Source organism: Plasmodium vivax, chromosome 5, assembly GCF_000002415.2.
Source record: "Plasmodium vivax chromosome 5, whole genome shotgun sequence".
NCBI classification, from domain to species: domain Eukaryota; phylum Apicomplexa; class Aconoidasida; order Haemosporida; family Plasmodiidae; genus Plasmodium; species Plasmodium vivax.
In genome coordinates, this window is record NC_009910.1 from 1,235,756 (window position 1) to 1,257,493 (window position 21,738).

The 21,738-nt window shown below is 45.4% G+C and overlaps 5 protein-coding genes across 5 annotated transcripts; 1 reads left to right on the plus strand and 4 right to left on the minus strand.

Annotated features, from left to right (window-relative positions):
- Window positions 1–810: 810 nt before the first annotated feature.
- On the minus strand, window positions 811–5,881 carry PVX_090220 (hypothetical protein, conserved). Its single transcript, XM_001615086.1, has one exon. It carries the CDS (start codon window positions 5,449–5,451, stop codon window positions 1,345–1,347), a length of 4,107 nt encoding a protein of 1,368 aa, XP_001615136.1. The 5' UTR covers window positions 5,452–5,881; the 3' UTR covers window positions 811–1,344.
- Window positions 5,882–7,041: 1,160 nt separating this feature from the next.
- Window positions 7,042–8,047, minus strand: PVX_090225 (hypothetical protein, conserved; the record flags this gene model as incomplete). Its single annotated transcript, XM_001615087.1, has 2 exons — window positions 7,042–7,058; window positions 7,195–8,047. 2 exons carry the CDS (start codon window positions 8,045–8,047, stop codon window positions 7,042–7,044), a joined length of 870 nt encoding a protein of 289 aa, XP_001615137.1.
- Window positions 8,048–11,453: 3,406 nt separating this feature from the next.
- On the minus strand, window positions 11,454–14,663 carry PVX_090230 (early transcribed membrane protein (ETRAMP)). Its single transcript, XM_001615088.1, has 2 exons — window positions 13,066–14,663; window positions 11,454–12,391 (listed from the first exon to the last, which is right to left on the minus strand). Exons 1-2 carry the CDS (start codon window positions 13,445–13,447, stop codon window positions 12,336–12,338), a joined length of 438 nt encoding a protein of 145 aa, XP_001615138.1. The 5' UTR covers window positions 13,448–14,663; the 3' UTR covers window positions 11,454–12,335.
- A 3,399-nt stretch (window positions 14,664–18,062) lies between these two features.
- Window positions 18,063–18,953, plus strand: PVX_090235 (hypothetical protein). Its single transcript, XM_001615089.1, has one exon. It carries the CDS (start codon window positions 18,114–18,116, stop codon window positions 18,570–18,572), a length of 459 nt encoding a protein of 152 aa, XP_001615139.1. The 5' UTR covers window positions 18,063–18,113; the 3' UTR covers window positions 18,573–18,953.
- Window positions 18,954–19,551: 598 nt separating this feature from the next.
- Window positions 19,552–20,878, minus strand: PVX_090240 (hypothetical protein, conserved; the record flags this gene model as incomplete). The annotated part of the gene is made up of 2 exons (XM_001615090.1): window positions 19,552–20,035; window positions 20,262–20,878. The coding sequence occupies 2 exons, from the start codon at window positions 20,876–20,878 to the stop codon at window positions 19,552–19,554; spliced, it is 1,101 nt and encodes a 366-aa protein (XP_001615140.1).
- Between the last annotated feature and the right edge of the window lie 860 nt (window positions 20,879–21,738).

The following is a 21,738-nucleotide window of genomic DNA, read 5'->3' on the forward strand; positions in this document are numbered from 1 at the left end:
GGTGAGGAAACGGAGAAGCAAATTGTAGTGAGTAGTGACCGTTTTATGGCAATTGTTTTTTTTTTTTTTATCATATGAACGTTCATAATTTTATTCCCCTGTGTAGCCATTTTTTTTTTTTTTTTGGCTAATCCATCCCATTTGATCATTTTTTTTTTTTATTAATTTTTTTTTTTTTTCCCCCCGATGGCGCATCAAAAATTAAGGCCCACCAATGAGTTGTTGTACGCGAAAATGCATTGTAGATATATTTTACTTATTCTACATATATGCAGCATTTTTTTATCCCTGCGTAAATATGTTTTATGATTTTTTTTTTTGCTCTCTACAATTTTGTTGTTATAAAAGGCTTCCACTTGTGCCATGACGTGTGCCTCTGTTGAACCGTATCGACGGAGGCCACTCGACATGCAGAATGGCAAGACAGATCGCTGTGCACACCGCGTCCGCACCTGTATGCTCACTAACTGTTTATTTCTCCGTACGAGTAGCGCGCCCCCGTGTGTGTGTGAAGTTTGTGTGTGTACATACGTACATGCAATCATGCGTACATTCCGCCATGCGTACATTCCGCCATACGCACACTCAGCCATACATACATTCTGCCACACATATGCGTGGCTGCGCGCGAGGAAAGATCTGTCGACACGTGTCTGCACGCAGATATATCACACCACTCTTTGTAAAAAACGCGAAGTGGACCTCTTTTTTGTTTTCAAAAAGACAATGATTCTTCTACACCGAGGGAGCGAATTCGCTTTGGTTTTGTAAAAGCGGTTCGAGCGTTTGTGCCGACCGCATCGCGCAGTGGCGAGGGGGGAAAAAAAAAATTGACAAAATGACAACACAGGGTGAACTACACCTTGTGTGGAAAGGAATAGGGCTACACGTCCCTGCAAAGGTAGTTTTCCTTTTCGAGGTTCACAAAAAATATGTCCATAGAGGGCATCCCCGGTTGGGGCAAAAATGGGGGGCGCCAACCGCTACATAGTTATGTGTGCACATTTCACCACGGGGGTAAAAAATGAGCAGCACGCAGGGCAGGCGCAAAAGTGTGTGGCGTACTCACCTGTACAGGTAACGCACAACGCGCATACCACATGGAGGTGCCCCCTAAACAGGGTATACGTTTGAGAGCTGTTGCTACGTTCCTCAAATGAGAGAGTTAAAAAATGGCATATGTGCATACCCTTACATGTGCGTAGCTGTGGGAGCAGTTTGGGCCGCTTTTGTTTTTTCCCATTTAAGGGGAAGGCAAAATTGCCGTGTGCGTCTTGGGTGTTCACACAGAATGGAAAGGCTTACTGAGATTTGCGGAGGGCATGCCTTTTCGCTATCGTTCGGTTACTCTTTCGGCTCCGGTTCGCCCTCCATTGTAACTTCTTCCCCCTCCGCTTTCGCCTCTCCGTCTGCTTTTGCCTCTCCATCTGCTTTCGCCTCTCCATCCGTTTTCTCCCCTCCATCCGTTTTCTCCTCCCCATCCGCTTTTCCCTCTTCGCCCGCCTTCTCCTGCACGTCGACCCCTTCCCCGTCGGCCTTCACCTCCGCGCTGAGCAGAATTTTCTTCTTGGCCAAGTTCTTATCCATATGAACCATCAAATTGTACAAAAAGTCGCAGTCCGTGGAGAACTCCTTATCCTTGACGATGGTGTACAGGTCAATATACTTGACGATGAACAATTTGGCTAGCCTGAATTTGAAGACGGGATCATTTTTGCTTTTTTCACTTTCCTCAATTTCGTTGATGGGGTCATTATCGATGTGCATTTTCTGTTTGTAGTCTTCTAGTTTGTCTATTAGTTTTTCTATTAGTATTTTTTCTTCGTTTTTTTTCTTTTTCATGTCTGTGACTGAGTCGCTGTCGTCCAGTTCCCAGAACTCGGCTTGTCTGCCCAGGTAGATTTGGTTAATCTCGAGCAGGAAGTTGTTCACTTTGCGAATGTCCCTCAGGTTCTGGGGGTACGTCTTTACGTGCTCGGCAAGCTCCGCGGCATGTTCATCACCATTTTCAAGGGTAATTTCCTTGGGGGGCTGCCCCCTCTGCTCCTCCTCTTGCCCATTACTGCCGCTTTTCCCCGCGGTTGGGGCGTCCACGTGGCTGGTCTCCCTCCCATCTTGATCCTCCCTACTTGTCTGCATCTGCCGATTGGAGCCACTTTCACAACTGCCAATCAGTTTTGTGTACTTGTACGGGTTCTTTCTCAAATTGGGATTATTCAAATTGGCTAGATAGTAACTTTTCATTTTCTCATTTAGCAGCTCGAAGTTGTGCACGAGCTGAAATAGGCTCTGCACGGGGGAGGAGTTGTCCTCCAAAGGTTCCTTGTCTAGCAGTACGCCACCACTATGATTCGTTTTATGCTTTTCGCTTTTTATCTTCCTCTTCGAGTGGTCTTCCACGCGTCTAAATTCGAAAGGCGCTTCGGAACCTTCTTTGGTCGGTTTTCCGGTGAGTTGTTTTTTCCAGCTGTACCAGCAGTACTCGGAGGAGAGGAGGTTCAAAAAGAATTGCGAGCTTTTGGCGTTCCCTAGGTAACGTAAAAGGTCCTTCACGAACGAATGGAAGGTGTGCTTTGTCCGTTCGCTGACCGATTGGTGATCCTTAGCTTTCGCGTCGCTTGCGTTGATGTCTCGCCCATCTTTCGCATCTTTCGCATCTTTCGCATCTTTCGCATCTTTCGCATCTTTCGCATCTCTCCCGTCCCTCCCTTCTTTACTCTCCCTGGGGGTATGTTGGCCCCCCCTACCGCTGCTTCCCACACCTGGGGGGGCGGAGTCGACGTCTCTCCCCTTGGCGCTAAGACTGCTGGTGTTGCTGCCCATGTGGGATGCTCCCTCTTTGGCATTTTTCGAGTACGTTCTTGAGGAGTTGCGCGAAAATGGGGAGTTGCCGCTTTTGTCTTCGCTGTTCTTCGTTGCCTCTAACGAGTGGGCAGATGCAGACTGGCTCCCGGGTTCGACATTATGAGTAGACACGTTTGAGCGGCTGGTTTCTTTTCCTCTCGAATCAGCCGCTTTGCTTTCACTGGACGGGCCTTCACTTGTGGAGGGCGTCAGAATGTTCAGCTCGACGTTGAGGTAGTTGAGGACGAGGAGGATGTTAAAAAAGAAGACGCTGAGGAAATTCTGGTCACGAATAAGCAGATTATAAATGTGTATGTTTCCCAAAAGGTCAACGTCCGAGTTGTAGAGGTACTCTCTCACAATTTTGACGCTGGTGAGATTTTTTTTTTTCAAATTTTTAATATGTGCCAGGAGGAGGTTAAATGAGTGGTAGGCCTCTTCCAGGGGTGCACAATTTTGAGCGGTACACATTTCGGGGCAACGGACAAACGAAATGAGGTAGAGGTAGGCCAGGTACACCTTATAGTTTTTGTTTTCATCATTTGGACTTTCAGTCAATTTGCTCCTCTTCTGCCTTTTCATATCCTTTTTGTCACTGTGGGGGAGCTGGTCGGGGGAGTCCTCTTCGTCCCTCTTGCGCTTTCTGGTGGGGTCCCTCCCATTTGGGAGCGGTTTTTTGTCTTCACGTTCTTCGCTGTGGTTGGGGAGATCCCCACTGGGTGAGTCCCCCTTGGCGGGGTCATCCCGGTGATCCTCGCGATTTGTGTTATCCGCGCGATCTCCGCTTCGATTCGCTTCCACCCCCCCGGGAGCCGCCTTCAAACAGCGGGCGTTAATTTCTGCCAAAATGAGTTCCCTAACTTTGGCATGATTTTTTACATTTTCCTGGATGGCCAATTCGAATTTATTAAAAGTTAAAGACTCATCATTTGCAGTATTCTTACAACGCTGCTGGGAGTTGTAAAAGAAAAGGTGAAAATTATTTTTCGCCGACTGTCTGTTGCAAAATCCCAGGTGGTTGATGGGCAGGCACTCGGAAAGTAGCAAGTGAAGGAAAAACACATTCATGGAATTTTGCTTGCTATTTAGGCAATTTTTTTTTTGCAAATTTTTTATAAAGCCAATAAGTCGTGCTCCAACCGACTGCGTTTTTATGGGGTCATTAAAAATGACAAAATTTTGAAACTCTTTATACTTTTCAATGAAAATATTTTTGTTCCGTTGGAAGAAGCTCATCAAGTGGTCCATATGCCTCACCGGAATGATGCTAGCAAAATCGGAGAGAATTTCTATGCAGTTGATTATGTGTACGTAGTAGGGCGTTAAGGTGAGGCAAATTTCTGCGAAGCGAGTTACCAGCTGAGAGACTACTTGGCTTGTCTGCATTTTGGCAATCACGGAAAAGAAGAAGCTCCTCAGTTCGGTTACGAAGTTATTTAAAATTCTATTAAACATGAGTTCGTTCATTTGGACGCAATCTTTGTTTTCCCTTTCATGGGGTGGCTTTTCTCCCTCCTTGGAGTCGTTCCCCTTGGGTGTGGCGTCACCCAAGCTGTTACCATTGTTCGTATTTTTATGTACGTCATTTTCTTCTTTACTTTTGCCTATGTGGTCATTTTTTGCGTTTTCCAGGAGGGGCCCCCCACCCGAGGAGGCATTTGCACCTCTTTCCTTTGCACAATTGACACTGTAGGGTGAAGAGGACTGCTCCTCCTTCGTGGGTCCCTTTAATTTATACGTGCTGCAAATGTGAGAGTAATCCCTTTGCTGCTTCGTTTCATGTGAAGTGACGTAATCCAGGATGAGGAAGTTCGCGTTAATTTCATTTTCATTTTGTATGTTGTTCATTAAAACTTTTAGGTAGTCACACATGAGGAGTCGTGTGTTCCTTCCGTTGAGAAAGGCGACGGAGTTCCTCAGCCTCTTCGTCGCTATGTGAGAGTGCTGATCCGGGTTAGACTTATCCATGGGGGGAAAAGACACATGGTTAGCCGCTTCTACACCCCTCCGATTGTCCTTGGCCAGCGCTTCCGCGAGAGTTTCCCCATTTAGGTATTCCCCCCTCACAAAAAGACGAAAGAAAAAAACCGCGTAGGAACAATCATTGGCCAACTCATTCGAGTGGTAACTTTTGGTGGTCTCCCGGAATGACTTCTCCTCTGCGTACTTGTCTGTAAATTCTTTGTGCAAATTATGGATGGTTAGGTAGTCCTCCCTTATCTTCCTCATTTTGGTCATTTTCTTCAATTTTTTTGCTTTACTGTTTTTTTTTTGTGAAAGTAGTAAAGTGGACGACTTTGGGGAGTTTTTTTTTTTTTTTTTTTTTTTTTTTTGTCCTTCCAGTTTGTACCTCTTCAGAAAGAGATTCACTTTTTTCTTTGCTCGCTCGTGCAGTCTTTTTTTGTCGTTCATTTTGGTGGGCACTTTTTCTCGTTGGGGGTTCACAGAGGTGCTTCTTCCATTGGTGTCACCCCCGTTGCACTGGCGGGGGCTACCCACCTCGGTCTCTTTCCCCGCTGGGTCCTTCCCTTTTAAATCGCTCTGCCTCACCGCGTCCGAGCCCATCAGCACTTGGCTGGCCTTCTCTGCAATTTGTTTGAAGATCATTTTGGGAGAATCTTCCTTCGCAGTGGGGGTGCCGCAGCGCGCAGCGCCAGGTTGGCTTGGGCAATCTGCTGTGGTTGGTTGCTCGCCTGCACAGAGGAACCAAAGCAGCGGTTCGGCGAAGAACCTACCGGTTGGTGGTCGGCCGAAAAGGTGGATCACCCGAAACAACGGTTATGTGCTTCACGTCTCTGCAAAGTTGGGCATGTCCCCACAGGGGGGGCTTCACTTGGAGGGAGTCACTCTGGATGCGAGCACAGCAAAATGTAGCAAAATGCAATGCATACCCAGCCTCTCTTCTTCTAAGCAGCGCGTGTATAAACACCCGTTTGGCATGTCCCTCGTGCGGATTTAACACGCCGGGGGGTTGGGAGTCATATCTTTTTTTGCAAAGTTTGACTGCCTCGCAGTTGTACATTAAATTGTTTGGCATATCATTGGGGATTTTTTTTTTTTATTTTTTTTTTTTCCCCCATTTCCGCGCAGGTGGAAGTTGCTATGCTGCAAATACTTCGCGTGGGTCGCGCGTCAGCAGAGGTTAATTCGTCACGAGGGGGCGAACAAGTACCGCGATGCAAGTGCGCCGTCGTTGCGCTTTTTCCACCCGCTTTGTGCACGGCGCGTCGAAGATGTACGTGCGTGCGATTTGCATAATGTACATGCTCATATGCGGAGTGTCACTTTTACGTTTATGCTGCGAGGGGGGCGAAACGTTTTGCCTTCTTCACGCCGGGGTGGGCAGCGCGTTTAAGCGGCACGTTTAAGCGGCACATTTCGTCGGAATATTTCCCACCGTGCTTCTTTCCCCTTCCACCTGCGCAAACGCAATTTGAGGAAGAGCGCTTGGGGGGAGTTAGCTAGTCGCCCCTTCGGGTGGAACGAACGCGGAGGAAGCTGTCGAGTTGGAAATGCGCCGCGAGGGGAAGTTGGTATGCGCACATTGCTAAAAGGGCAGAGTGAACAAAAAAATTTTGTTACCCAGGCGATCAACCTGCCAACCATTGCGTGCCAACGAGAAGGAAAATTACAAACGAAAATTACAAACAAAGATTAAATCGCCATTATGTGTAAGTTTTTTTTTTTTTATAAACGCAAATATATTGAGAGGGTCACCATGTAAACAACGCAAGGGGGAGGGGGCGATGCCAAAGCAGAGTGTTTGTTGCGGAAAAGGCATGGCCCACACGAAACAAATGGGGAATGCTAACTGATCAGTCAGTTTGGGGATTCACATAGAGAGGCGTTGCTGCACGGGGAGCTTTTACCCTCCATGCGCGCCCCGTGCATATGGGGGAGACGGGAGGCGGCAAACAGCAGTCAGCAGACGGGGGGCCACCTCGTCAGTAACGCCAATTGCTTAGCACTTTTTAATGGTAAAATTGGGGGGTGTACATTTAGGCGTATGTGGCCGGCGGCAGCTGGGTTGGCACAGCTTGTATGGATGGCTCAACTTACATCGATTACATCGATTGCATCACGTGAACAGCTGTTTGGACACACGCGGGGGTGAAGTGGTGGGATCCAGGCTGCTTCCGAAGGGAGAGGGTAGCCCCTTCGTTGTGATGCCCCTTCGATTTGTGCCAATTTGGAGTGTCACAGTTTGATAATCGCTGTGGGAAGGGGAAAAGGAAGGGGTGGAAGTAAAGTAATGCGTGGCTGGAAAGGTTGCACGTAGGAATGCTCATATGCGTACATATATACACTTAAGCCTACGCTAACGCGCACGCCAACGCGTCTCCCTCCTACCGTAAGGGTCCCCGCGGAGCATCCCGACCAGGAAGGAGAAGTTGTCGCCCTGCTGAGGAAGGTAATACTTGCAGTTGCGGAACGTATTGCCTGAAATTTTTACCGAAGGTCTGTCGGAGGAAAAGTCATAGCCGTGGGGGACAATCCGCCTGTCTCTATTATTTTGATACTCTTTCATAATGGCATCTTTACACCGTTTGGAAACGTAAAAATAAGTTATAAGTGGGACGATGGCCACGTTAAGGAGGACATACGCCGAGGTCCAGAAGAGGTACTTGTAAATATTTTTGGTGGTGTATCTGCGTGCCCCCTCCTCCTCGAGCTCCAATATTTTTTTATTCTTCTGTCGTATGTATTCCATTAAGGTTGATGGTTTTTTTCCCTCCTTCTTTTCTTCCTTTTTTTTTATGAAGAAGTTTTTAATCCTTGTGATGAGTGGCATATTTTTTCTTTCCTCTTCCATTTCGGCTTGCTCCTTCGACTCCTTTGGGATGAGCACATTTGTGTAATAATCGTTTATTATATCTTCAATGTTATTTTGTTGGTTGTTGTTTCCTGCAGTTGGGTCGCCCTCTGGGGGGTCTCCCTCCGACGTTTCGGAGTCATCATCTGGCTCGTCCTCCTCCTCTTCCGCTTCCTCCTCTTCCTCCTCTCCCTCCTCTCCCTCCTCCGTGTCTTCCGAGTCTGCTGTGTCTGCTGAGTCCGCCTTGCCTCGTTTCCCTTCCCCCGGCGCGCCCCAGTCAACCGGGTCGACTACAATTTTAACCTCATTGACGTCTCTGCCGTCCACATCCCGCCATACGATGGTTAAAAGGGGGAAACAAAAGAGGAAGACAAATTTGGCACAAACCATGATGGGGGGGTGACTTCGCGTACGCATGTGGATATTCGAAAAAGGGTGTGCAGCCGAGCAGGACGGTCTAGATATTAAGGAAAGCAAACAGGGTGCAAAAAAGAAAGCAAAATGGCAAACAAACAAACGGACGCACGCACAGCAACACAGCTTCTGCAAATAAACAGAGAAGCACAACTCGGAGCTGCCACGAAAAACAAAAAAGTTCAGAAAAAATATAATAAACAAATGAACGGATGGTTAGGCGGCGCTTCTTGGGAGGCAAGAAAGCAGCACCGCGGTTGAAAGGATGCTCAATTTGTGGGTGGCCGCAAATCCACGAAGTGGATAACGTAAAAAAAAAAAAAAAAAAAAATAAGGAAGTGTGTGGGAGGCAGATTGAACGAAAAAGTTGTCGAATTAGATGAAAGCTGGTGCGAAGACCAGGGCGGCTGCTTAAAATGTTTATCTTCAGCCGTGGCGAGGGAAGAGCTCCTCACATGTACGTATGTGTGGAAGCGAGCTTAATTACACAGGTGGGCGTGCCAATCGGGCAGAGGATGAACCCAGCGCCGCCCGCAAAAATGGCGGGCCTATATTTCTTTAAAAAAAAAAAAAGCACAGTGGAAGACGCTGTGGATGCGTGGGCACACCCGAATGAGGTGGTCTACGCGCAGGCCAATTCGGTTGTTGAGAAGATAAAAGCGTTTTTTTTTTCTTTAAGCGTGTGGGGGTTGGCCAGGTGGCCCTTGCCCTCTCAAAGGTGCACGTACGAATAAGTGCGCATATGAATATGCATATGCGTATGCATATACGTACATATATACCTACACATATACATGCACTTACACATACGCATAGACTTACACATGGGGGGTTCCCTATGTTGACGCTTCCTCACTCGGGGTGGGTGCGCTTCGTCACGTTGCACAGAAAAAAAAAAAAAAAAAAAAAATACTTCCTATATAACGCGAAATGTTCTTTTTAAAAATTGTTAACAAATTTTTCGCTTCGACAAAGAAGGTGGCTCGTCGACAAACAGATCATCACATTTGTAGAAATGTATGTTCTCACATCATGCACGTAATGCCTATTGAGCCATGCCCATTGGCACGTGTCAAGACGAATAAGCAAGCTGCGCGAAGTGACGTTTTAAACCGCGGAGTTGCGGGAAGCTCGCAGCGCAGCGGGCAATCAGGAGGGCGGAAAAAAAAAGGAAAAAAAAAAGGAAAAAAAAATGAAAAAAAAAATGAAAAAAAAAATGATAAATCAAATGAAAAAACAAATGATAAAACAAATGAGAAAAAAAGTGGGAGTAGAGTACACGCGAGGGTTGCTAGAAAAAAATTCAAAAAGATGGCAGAAATGGGTCAGCATGGCAAATAAAACGCGCGCGAAAATAAAAACAGATATATAAACAAATACGCAAAAGTGGTTGGCAAAAGTGGATGGCAAAAGTGGTTGGCAAAAGTGGATGGCAAAAGTGGTTGGCAAAAGTGGATGGCAAAAGTGGTTGGCAAAAGTGACTGGCAAAAGTGGATGGCAAAAGTGACTGGCAAAAGTGGATGGCAAAAGTGGATGGCACAATTGGCAGGGGAAGAAGCGGGCACAGAATTGGGCTGCAAGTGGACTTGGCATCCCTCGCACAAGTTAAGAAAAATCTGTTGTCAGGTCGAGTGGCGCTCTCTACACGCGCGTTGTATTAATATATATCTGCGCAAAACCGCGCATGCATATGAACATAAATCTTTATACTTGCGTGCACATGTACATGTGCCTGCTTGTACATACAAACGTATATGTGTTTCTTTATATGTTCTTTCCTCTTGCAAGTATTTTCATCGCCAGTATTGGGGGGCGCACTGAATAAGTGAAAAATGGTAGCTTGCTCGTTCGGCGTTGGGCCACACGGAAAAATTAATTTGCATGTACTTAGAGGATTCCTCAGCGGGTCCGCGGGGGGCGATTTTGTTCTGTTCGTTCCGCTTGCCCCTCCCGCGTTCTTCACCTTTTTTCGTTTCCCCCTTGTGTAATGCGGTCGCGGGCAAAGGGCAGCAGAACAGCATGCAGTGATGTGAGTGACAAATGGGAGGGAGCGAAAATGCATGCGGTTGAATGTGTTTTCATCTGCTTACACGCATATTCGCACATGCATGCGTTAGCGTGTGTATGCATAGGCATATGTACAGAGGTGCATATCCGCATGCGAGTGGGAGAAGGGCTCTTACAACATCCGAATTTGCAGCAAAGCAGCGGGGCGATTAAAAAGGGAGAAAAAAAAAAAAAAAAAAATTACAAATATATTCATATGTATGCACATTGTTGTGAAAATTACGCTGAGCATAAAAAGATGAGCGCATATTCATCTTCCCTTTGGCTACTCTCCCCTTCTTGCCGCTTATTTGGGGAATATTAAAAAAAAAAAAAATTGTTCAACGCAGCTGTGCTGATTGGCTAGCTGCTTAACGGCGAACAGGGAGATTGAAAAATGGGACAAACAAAAGCGGGTAGGTGAATCAATTTTTGCCAATTCATCGGATGAAACTGATTGCTCTCCCGATAGACAAAATTTCGTTTCGCATTTGGTGAATAGTCCCACTGGTTTTGCTAGCTCCATTTTGCATGCATTTATAAAGGGAGGAATGTTACACTTTGGGGAGCATTAAAAAGTTGCTTCTTCCTCCACTGTTTGTACTCTCTCTCTCCCCCCTCCTCTCCTTTCCTTCCCCGTCTGATTTGACTCAGAGGGGTTCCACAAAAGGTTACGCGGTTGATGAAAATGGCGTGATGGGTACAAGCGGAAAGCATGAATATATTTTTTTTGGGGTTTTTTTTTTTTTTAGTCGAGAGTGCAATATGCGCAGAGATGTCCTCCCTTTTGGGGAGGGGACCTACCAGATGGGGAGGAAAAGCGAAAGGGTATAATAGTGTCCCCCCGAATGGATGTAAAAATAAAAAGCGTAGCCACTTTGCTGAGAGTGAAGGGATTAGTTTGCCACATTTCGTCTTCTCTAATAAGAGGAGCTCGCAAAAATGCACAACGTGTAGATAGGCACAATGGGATGATTCGAATGTTTAGCGGTGGTGCACACACCTCCTGGTGGATGGGTGAGACAACCACTTCCTCCTCTCCAACGTGTTGCAAAAATGCCGCTGTTATTAAAGGCATCTCCAGCTGAGCAGAGGAACATACAAAATGGTAACCTTTTACTCTCCTTGGCTTTTACACCTCTTTATGAGTCCCCTTCTGGGCACATTTCGCCACCCCGAGATTGCTCAGGTGAAACTTTTTGGTGGGGCGTAGGTGAATGCTACGGGGTGGCAACCCACAGGAGGGTAATAAAAGGGTTGGGATGAAGCTACAGGGTGAGGCCCCACAGGAACGTAATGCCTCGGTTGGGATGCACCACCCTTTTGGCTTCCCTTTTGAATCGGTAAGAATTAATTTTCCCTTGATGTACATTCAAGCGCTGAAATGCTTTTAAAGAGTTGGTCACTCGGCGTTTGTACATACATACAATGCATGTGCATACGCACACGCACAGGAAAAAAAAATCACTTACGGGAAACACACGGGCATACGGACACGCGGACGGAGGGGCTTACGGACAAACGAGCGAACAAGCGAACGGGCGAACACACAGACGTACACACGAGAGGACAAGCGAACAAGCGAACAAAAGAACACGAAAACGGACGCGGCAGAAACAAGAGAGGCGGACGGAACAAAAGCGGACGGACAGACGGACGGACGATCGCGAACGAGCAACACGGAAGGACTCACGAAAAAACACACGGGTCACGGACGGAAAGGACTATTTTACAGAACACACACAAGAACACTTAACGTACTCTACAACGGACTCACGAACATATTGCGTCTACGTACGAACAACTTGGGGCGAACGAGAACAGGCAGGGCAACTCACACGAAGGGGAAGTGAAGGCGTCTACATATGTATGTATATGTGTAGGTATAAATATACGCATGTATAGTATACACATGTATATGTTATAATACCACTATAGACACATATATATTGGCGGGGAAAAAATTAAGTTAAAAGCTGTTTTTTCTCCTTTTTTTTATTCTCTTTTATTTCTCTTTTTTTTTATCTTTTCTTTTCTCTTTTTTTTTTCTCTCTTTTTTCTTCTTCTTCATCTTCTTCTACTTCTTCTGCTTCTCCTACTTGTTCATCTTCCATATTGGCACATTTTGCCTACTCCGGAGAAGCGCCTTTGCACAAATCTTGCTTCCGTCGGTCTTTCGCTGCTTGGCAACTTCCGTGCTCGGCTAGAGGTTCCCTTCTCATTTGGATGGGGGGGTCTTATCTTTCTTATTTTTCATGCTGTCATTTCCCATGCCTAGCAAAAGGTTAGCGAAGAAAGGTAACAACTTGAAAAAAAAAAAAAAAAAAAAAAAAAAGAAAAAAAAAAAAAAAAACAGCTCTCTCCTTTTTTTTTTTTTTTTTTTCCTTCTTCTCTTCCATGTTGTGTGTAGTGTGGAACAAAAAGAGGTGCAGGGAAGAATGCATGTCACAGGAACGATGATGTATCAACCCGGTTATTCCTTTTTCCGCTATTTTTCCGTCATTTTTTCGTTATTTTTCCGTCATTTTTTCGCTATTTTTTCCCTTTTTCCGTTCACTTGCGCAGGTGCCGAAAGACGCCTTGGAGTTCAAAAGGACCCTTCGCCGCTATCCTCCTTTGCATTTCATGCACACAGGGCGTGGGGTGATCGGCGAGCACATTTCGACAAGCAAGCATGGAGCGATTCCGCGTGTGAGCCATATGCATATACACATATATATATATATATACATATTTACACACTTTCGCCACGTTTGCACACTTTCTACGGATGAATAACCGCGAACGAACGACACATACCCAGGCGTGCACACACAAGTTCCCCACACATAAGTTCACCACACATACGTTCCCCACACATGCAGGAAAAGTGACTCGCACGCGCAGATGACACTTTTTCTCTACACATATATTTTTTGCTCGCTCTCAATTTGGGTAAGCTTAATAACCGTAATTTTTGGAGGGGCCGGATGATGGTGGGATCTTGGAGATATCTTCCTGTGATCTGCTTAAGTTTCTGGTGTCTCCTTTTCCGAAGGGTTTGTTGGTGATGATTGGGGTGTCGGGTCCCTTGCTCTTCTTCTGCTTGTAGTAGCCATATCCTCCTAAGGCACCACCAAGCAGTAAAGCTAAACTAGTTGCTATGGTAGATATGATCATAATTTTTTGGTTTCTTTGCTTTCTTAGCATATCATTGTCGAGCTTTTTCAAAGATTTGGAGTCAGCTCCAGCACTCTTTGCTTGTACGAAGCCGTCATTGTTTACTCCTGGGACGAACACCTTGATGGTTATGAGGAAGGCGACGAAGTAAAATAATTTGGCTAATTTCATTTTCGCGAACGTGCAGGGATGCAGAGGTATATCTCAGGGCAGCCGCAAAGCTTTCTAGTAAAAAATAAAACGATAGGGTAAAATATCGCTGGCGCGTTTAGCACATATAGTATTATATTCGTGCGTATGCCGATGCGTTTAAAGAGTTGGGGAAAAAACGCGCAAACGTTTGCAGTAAAAACTATGGCGAAAAATTAAAGCGTAAAAAATAATGAAATAAACGAAAGGTATGCGTAAAAACTAGGATAGCATGAATTGTGAAGAAATCAGAATTCTAAATTTTTATACAATTCTAAAATGTTTAGTTATTTCTAAAAGTTTTTTAGGTAAAACAAGGGGGAAAAAAAAATGAAAATATATTTTTTTTTTTTTTCGAAGCGTGATTTTATATTAAATTGCGAATGTGCTAATCGAGCGGAAAAAGCGGCTGCTATTTTTCGAAAATATTTTTAGTGAGGCAATTTGCTTGCACGGTGGGTGGGTGATAATATAATATAATATAATAATTTTTTTTTAAAATGCAATTCTAAGCCGAAAGGGGGTATACATACTACACGTATGTAATGTATGTAATGTATACGTATACGTTTGCGCATGGCATATACGCACAAGTGCATACGTAGGAATCGCTCACTTGTTAGGATGCCAAAAAAAAAAAAAATTTGCGTTAGTGAGCAAAGGTTTTAAGTAAAAAGGGGGAGAAAAATGATTATATATGCGCACGGGGGCTCTGCCCTTTTCCCAGGAAAGCTCGCGCACGGCGCACGTGCGGTGCGTGTATGTATGTAGTGGGGCACATGTACGCGTTTATGTTTATGTTTATATGCACATGCGCCTATGCGTACGTATGCGCACATGGCACGGTGCACCCGTATGCGCCGTTTTTTTGGGTCGCGACATTCATTTAAAGTTGCCCCTCTGCCGCTCTTCCTTTGCTGTTCCCCTCCCGGTGCCTCCGCAAAATATATTGCATGTGCGATGCGCAGGGGGGAGTAGGAATTAGGGGGGGTATTTGCCGCCTTTCCCCCCGCTCCTTCGTTGCATATGTTTAGTTGTTCTGGCTAGCTGTACTTTGCGCCATTTGGGGTAAATTGGGGGTAATTTGGCGGTAAATTTGGGGTATCTTTTCAATAAAATTTTCTAAACTTTGGGTAATTTTTAGGCAAAATATGGGCAATTTTTTGCACCCTTTTTTGGGCCATTTTTGGCGCCCCCCCCGCAAAGCCCCGTTTCCGCGCTGAATACCCCCATGGAGTTTTTCCCTCCCACTTTGCACCGTAACCCTTTAGGGTTAATAAGCGGCGAACCGTTTCGCCTTGCCCCCCCCAGAGAGGGATAGCACAATTTGTGTGCTTGCTTTTCGCACCCCCCCTCACACAGCCTCGACCGTGCGGGTGCCACGCTTTGTAAGTATGTACGCATGTACGTGCGTATGCGTTTATAATTTATATGTATGTGCGTATGTATGTACATTTGCATGCCCGGGCAGTGGTCACCGCGAGCAGCTACCCCACATGCGGTGTATCACTTATACCAGATGTGTTTATGCATTATGCGGGTGGAGGGACGTCACAAGGGGGAACGAAAAAAAAAAAAAAAAAAAGGAAAAAAAAAGGAAAAGGGAAAAACTGCAAGGGTTACCAAATGGATGGTGCGTTCTGTTATGCTACTTATCGGTCAGCATCCATACGTAGGGGTGTGACTGTGTGGGGGAGGAGCTGCATGTTGGCCCAGGGCTATAACACAGATGGGTGTTTAAATTTATGCCTTTCGTTAAGTGTCATGTGACTCGATAGAGATGGGGTGAGTTCCACGGTGGTGGTGAGGGAAATTGCCCCAGCAGTTTATTTGAAAGCTATTGTGCTAGCTAGCTTTACGGAGGAGGGTAATTAAAAAGAGCTGGGGCTCAGTTCGGATGGGTCACTCGAGTGAGAAGGAGGCACATTTCTTTGGTAGGCAAAGGTGTCACTACCATCGCTGGTGGTGTAAACTGCCCCTTTAACGACGCTTTGGCAATTCCACGGGGGAAGTTCCACCGGGAGAAGCCATTAAAAATGTACCATTATAGGGTAAACACATTGCAGCTTCGATTGGAAGAAATGTTGCTGCGACTGTGGAAGGTGCGAGGCGGCACTTTCAATCTACCTTGGGGAGAGACCAAGTTACGTATGTGCATGCAAGAGGGACGTGCATGTGTGTGCGTGTTCCTGTTTTATATGCCATGAGCGTTGCGCCCCCCTTTAGACGCCTTCCCTGCAGTGTATCGCGCAGGTGGAGAGGCTGCTCTGTTTTGTGGCTCTTCTTTTATTTTATTTTGCCAAGGGGCGAATGTGCTGAGCGGTAAGTCAGATTGGGCTCCCCACCAAATGGAAAAAACGGCGTAGTGAACGAAGCCTTGGCTGCAATAGCCGTGGGTGTGCGGGAAGTTAACCTACCCCCCCTTTCGATAAGGTGGTATGAAAAGGAATATATTTTATACGGCTCGACCATGCACGTGAATCCCTATGTTGTGAGAAAAGCGGCTACTAACATTTAGGCATCCGCGGTGTGGCGTTCGCTCGTTCGTTGCTTTTAGAAGCGGGTCCCACGTGGCCATCGAGTGGTCGCAGCGGTTTTATCGATTGAGCGGATTACGTGGCTACTCCTACCCATTCTAGCGCTACCAACAGGGAACAACTGGGCGACGCGGTTAGTTAAGCCGTATGTGCAGATGATTTACTTAGCGCAAATAAAAGGGTACATTTTTTTTTGGCAAAAGGAATGGTTAATTTAGGTAGAAAAAATGGGAAGGAGTAGGCATGGCGTTGGGCCATCCGGTGAGATGTGCCCAGGCGGACTTCCCATTATTGCTATTTTTAAGATAATTATTTTTCCCCCAAATTTGATCCTATCGTGTGAGAAAATTTTGCGATGGGTACATAGGGGAGGTGTACGGGGAAGGTGTGCAGCTATTAGAAACTCCTTTGCATTGGGGGTTTGCTGACAGGGGGCGAAGAACGCAGAGTAGGAGGGTCCCCATTGCAGCATCAGGTTGGCATCGAGGGATTTTCAAGCTGGGGTTCCTTTAAGCGGCCCATTCGTGGTAAGCAGTGAGGTAGTAACAAAAAGGATCAAAAAAGGACTATTTTATTTATTTTATTATTTTTTTTTTTTTTTTTTTTTTTGTAAGTGCCGCGTTCTTCCCCAAATTGATCCCCCGAGGAGTCGACATTGGCAGGAGCGCTACTGGGGTTAAGGGCGGAAGGCGCATTTGTGTTTATCGCAATTTTGGCATGCTGTAGGGAAGTATAAAATTGGTGAAGTTAGGGGGGGATGGGGGAGAGTCTCCCACGGGAATACCTCGCGTTGATGTACAGATGGGAAGGGCACTGAATTTTTTTTTTTTTTTTTTCCAGCCAAGAAACACGCGCGCGGATCATGCATGTGCATGTTAAATTGTGACATTTGCACTTTTGTTTGCACTTTTGCTGGGGGTATACCCACAATGTTATTTATATGACCCTCTACATGAGTAGTTTTAAAAAAAAGAGAAAGGTGGGTCGTCCGGAAAAATGGCAGCGTTGCCGAACCGTTGCTCGAGCCTTTAATTTGTTCGCATGTCAGCACCGGTAGGTAGGAAAAAAAAAAAAGTTGTAACTTCCATTTTTTGAGATTTAATCTAAGCGGATATAATCATTGAACGGGGTGGGCGAAGTGCGCTAAACTGTTTAGTGCCAACTTTGAGTGGCGCCGCCACCACCACGATTGGGGCGGGCGTACAGATCAGCGAAAGAAAAGGCCCGCAAATGGATCTATAACATGGAATGGTGTGGGTGTACATAAAAGAAGGAATTACAAAAGCGCGAATTAATTGAAACTTTCTGACGAGGCAGTGGCGCGTCGAGTGGTAGTGAGAGTCAACCGAGGGGGTAGAAAAAACAGGTCGACTAAAAAAGAACACATAAAAATGTACCCATATATATATGTATTTATTTATCTGTTTATCTGTTTATCTATTTATTTGTGTTTTTTTTTTTTTTTTTTTTTTTTTTTCCCTCGTGCCACTCCATGCTATGTACACGTTTGCTCCTTTGCGTAAATTTATTCTTCGTTTGATTGCGTGCCATCATATAGATTTCTCCCCCTCAGTCGATTCTCTCGCCCTGATAGAAGTCGTTTCCCCCGGGTAGGAAGCAGAATTGGCCAAAAAAAAAAAAAAAAGCAAAAAATGTTCGGAGAAAATTCCCCAAGCAGATAAAAATTAGTAGTAATATAAAGTACCCTTTTTTTCTAAACCGAAGTAGATGTTCTTCCTTTTTTATTTGCGTCCTCAATTTTCTCTCCTTGGGAAGTGAAACGCAAATGTACATTTTAATAAAAATTAGGTGCTCCGTTTGACAACCCTGTATACGTTGGTGCAGCCTGCAGAGATTGGTTCCCGTTATTCTCTACTCTAGTCGTTTAAAAGGGGGAGAGGGGAAATAATTTGCGCTAACAAGTGTTTTTCCCTTCCCATCTTCTTCCTTTTTTTTTTTTTTTTTTTTGTATAATTTTTCTTCGATCGCGCTTCACGCGACTCACTTGCAACGATAAGACGTTTAACTGGAAAGGCAGTCTCGCCCAACTCTCCAAAAAAAAAAAAAAAACCTTAACCTACTAAGGCTAATCCTACTGAACCCGTGCAGCCATGACGAGGGGAGTAATTTCATTGGTTTCTGGGGGGATGAGTGACCACTTTAGGAGGATGGGGACCGTGGAAATGCCCCATATGAGCACGAGAGGGCTCCTCTTTGCCGTCATGGTTATCGTGTACACGTTCTTTTACCTAATCAGTTTTCGCCTGATGATGGGGGTAATGCATGCAAAGGGGCGTGTCCATGGGGGGGACGCGGTTACGCCGATTTGCCGCCACGCCGATTTGCCGCCACACCGATTTGCCACCCCGCCCATTTGCGCCTCACCAACTTACCCGCTCCACTTTTTCCTTTTACGACAGGTTGAACAGAGTATCATGGGCCTGGAAGTTGACGAAGACGATAATGCGGGCCATGAGGGTCTTCACTCCGCGGAAGCAGAGGTGGTAGAGGACTCAGAGCACGCAGGTGAGAACCCCAATTCAGAGGAAAGGGAACAAAGCGATAGCTAGATGGATCACTGAAGGGGAGTCAATTGGGTCTCTGGACCCAGTTGACGAGATGCGATTTGTTTGTGCCCGTCGCGAGGGGGCAGCGCGCCACCAGGGGGGTGCAATTTTATTATATCATTATTTATTATTTATCATTTATTATTATTTTATTTTACTATTTTATTATTATATTTTGCTATTTCATTTTACTGTTTCATTTTCTTCTTTGTTCCTTTCTGCGTCGTGTTGTTCCGTGTGACCTGTTGGGAACCTCCACAAAGAGGCCCCCCCCGTTTGAGCAAATTTGTGCCTTTGTATCTTTTAAGCCAAAACACTTAGGGTTTGCTTTTCTGCCCGTTGACTCATTTTTCTTTTTTCACGTGAATAAACTTTTTCTCCCCGTCCGTTGTGACATTTTTGCGATGAACCACAAAAGGAGGGAAAAAATTAAGAAAATTAAGAAGCAAAATTAAGAAGTAAATTTAAGAATGTAAGTCGTTAGGACAACTCTCCAGAAGGGCGTGTCCTCCGTGCAGGGGAATTAAGAAGATGCCATTTTAACCCTTCCCCCCTTTTTTCTGTAATATCTGTTGTGATGGGACGTGAAAGGGGAAGAAATTCATGCCGATGAAACGCTCAAAAAAGAGAAAAATCAAAATGAGTAACACCATGTTGGTTTATAATGACCAGACATGACATGGGTAGAGTCGGACTCTCCGAAGTGAAAGCTCTACATCTGCATAGAATGCACACACATGTTTCCCCTTCGCATTTAAGAAAAGGAATTAACGTCACTTTGGTTTTTCATTTTTTGTGTAAGTCTGCTTTCCTCTCTTGGGGGGCTCACGCAGTGGGGAAGCTCCCTCCGCGAAAGCGGCAAAGGGTGGTCAGTTTGGAGGGGTCGATGGAGTTCCCCCATTCGTCTATCGTGCAGCCCCGTGCTTCTCTCTGCATCCCCGTTCGTGACAGGTTCCCCTCACGTTCGCTTCTCGAACCCCCCTCAGTCGTACCTCGTATAGTAAAGCGTGTGTATGTTCTGAACGCCGTAGCCAGTGGAATAGATGAAGAGCGCCTTGGACTCATCCAGTTTTACAAAGGAGCCTCCGTAGCACCCGTTAAGGTCATCATTTTGCACCTTTGGTTTCACCACGATGGCGTTTTGCTCTGTGTAGTAGAGGTAGCACTCATTGAAATTGTCCTTTTTGACGTAGCTGGTTATGTAGTATCCGTTTAGCTTAGTGACGTTTTGGAGGGACTTGTCCGGTTTAATGAGACTGACGTGTTTGCATTTGAATTTATATTCTTTCTTACCTTCGTTCGTCACGTCAAGGGTGCACGTCATGTAGTTGCCCCCCCGGGCCGTGTTGTTGGTGCTTATTCGGGAGTAGAAGTAGAACCCGAATTCGTCGCCAAAAATGATGGGCCGCAGGTAGAAGTAGGGGACTCCTTTCTGGAGCTCTTCGTAGTTTATCAGGATTTTGGTTCTACGGGGGGGGAGCGGCGAGTGGGGAAGGAGGTGTGGAAAGAAGTGTGTGGAGGTTTAGGGTTTAGGGTTTAGGGTTAGGGTTTAGGTTTGTGGGAAGTGACCAATTTATTGGTGTTATGGCAGACAAACGCGTCTCTCCCTTATGGGGGACGCGTAAAAGGGTCTTTTTTTTTTTTTTTTTTTTTTTTTTTTTTTTTTTTTTCTCCCCTTGGGAGGCTACTTACCCCCATGTTCTTCCCTTGTCTTCACTGGCCACGCAAGAAATGAAATTATCCTTGTTCGCAGTTTTATATTCGTAGGAAAGTATTCCGCAAATGAGTAAAAATTTTTTGTTTTTAACTGTTAGGGGAACTGACTGGTATGACTCCAAATTTTTGTTGGCAAAAGCTTCTTTATCTATTTGAACGTCCTCCTTTTGGTAAATGGTCCCCGTGACGCTGTTCCACCGCTTACAGATGGTTCCTTCCCTTTTTGACCTTTGTTTATATCTGCAAATTACAATAATAATTTCGTCGTTATGAATGAAATTAAAAACGGATGGGAGTTCGAACCACATATGATCTTTAAAGAGCGTCGTTTGTGTTTCCCAAGTGCTGTTGATTTTCTTCTGCACGAGGACATGGATTTCTGTTCTCCCCTTGATGACGTGCTGTATGCAAGTTTTGTATAGTTCATTTCGGAAGAGGAAATAAATGTCCGTGATGCAGTGTATGGGACTTTTGATGGTTGTTATTTCGTCGTTCAGGATGATTATGTTTTTGCTCTGTGTGTTGGTGCTTAGGCACCTTAGGAAGGAGAAGAGGAAGAAGAAGAGGAAAATTGCAATTTTGGTGACTATCATTTTTGTTTCTTTGGCGGTCACTCAGTTGGGATGTGCTACTGGAGGGTTTTGCACCGCTGCTCCTTCTTCTTCTGGTGGTGGGTTGCTCGGTTGGGGAACTCGATGTGAGGGGGCAAATAAGACTGGAAAGACGCAACGGGCAGGTCGAACTGAATACCGCGAGGGTAAAGGAAGCGCTTCGTTACGTTTCGCTTCGTTGCGTTACGTTTCGTTTGGTTACGTTGCGCTTTTTTTTTTTTCAGCACACTTGGGTAAAAGCGCGTCAAAGTTTGCGCGGAGGGACCCCTCGAGCAGGCCAAAGGGGGCGCTACTGGGGACGAAACATAGGGAAAAAAATGTCGCGGAAAAAAAAAAAATAAAAAGTGTGAAGTAAAAAATGTAAAGTAAAAAATGTAAAGTAAAAAATGTAAAGTAAAAAATGTAAAGTAAAAAATATAAAGCAAAATATACTAATTAGAAAATAAAAAAATGTCAAACGGCAAATAACGAGGTGAAGGATTTTCTCCCAATTTTACCCCCTTGTTGCAAACAAATTTGTCCTTCGGAAAATGCGCAACAGGGCTGTAACACACAGGCGGGATTCGTTCGTTGTGGAATAGGAAGAGATTGTTAGAGTTTCCCTGAGAAAAGGGGATTTTTTTTTGGCACCTCCCCTGGTGGTTCTACTGCGGGTTTTTTTTTTTTTTTTTTCTTCTTCTACACCTTTGCTGATTCAATCGGGTGTGTAATTTTTTTTTTTTTTTTTTTTCCCCGCAAATTGTTGCTTCCTCTTTGTTTGCTCTTCCCCGCCTCGCTCCAAACCGTTATTTGCAAAAAGGGAGAAATTTCGCAGGGGGTGCTAAACTCCCCGTTTTCCACTT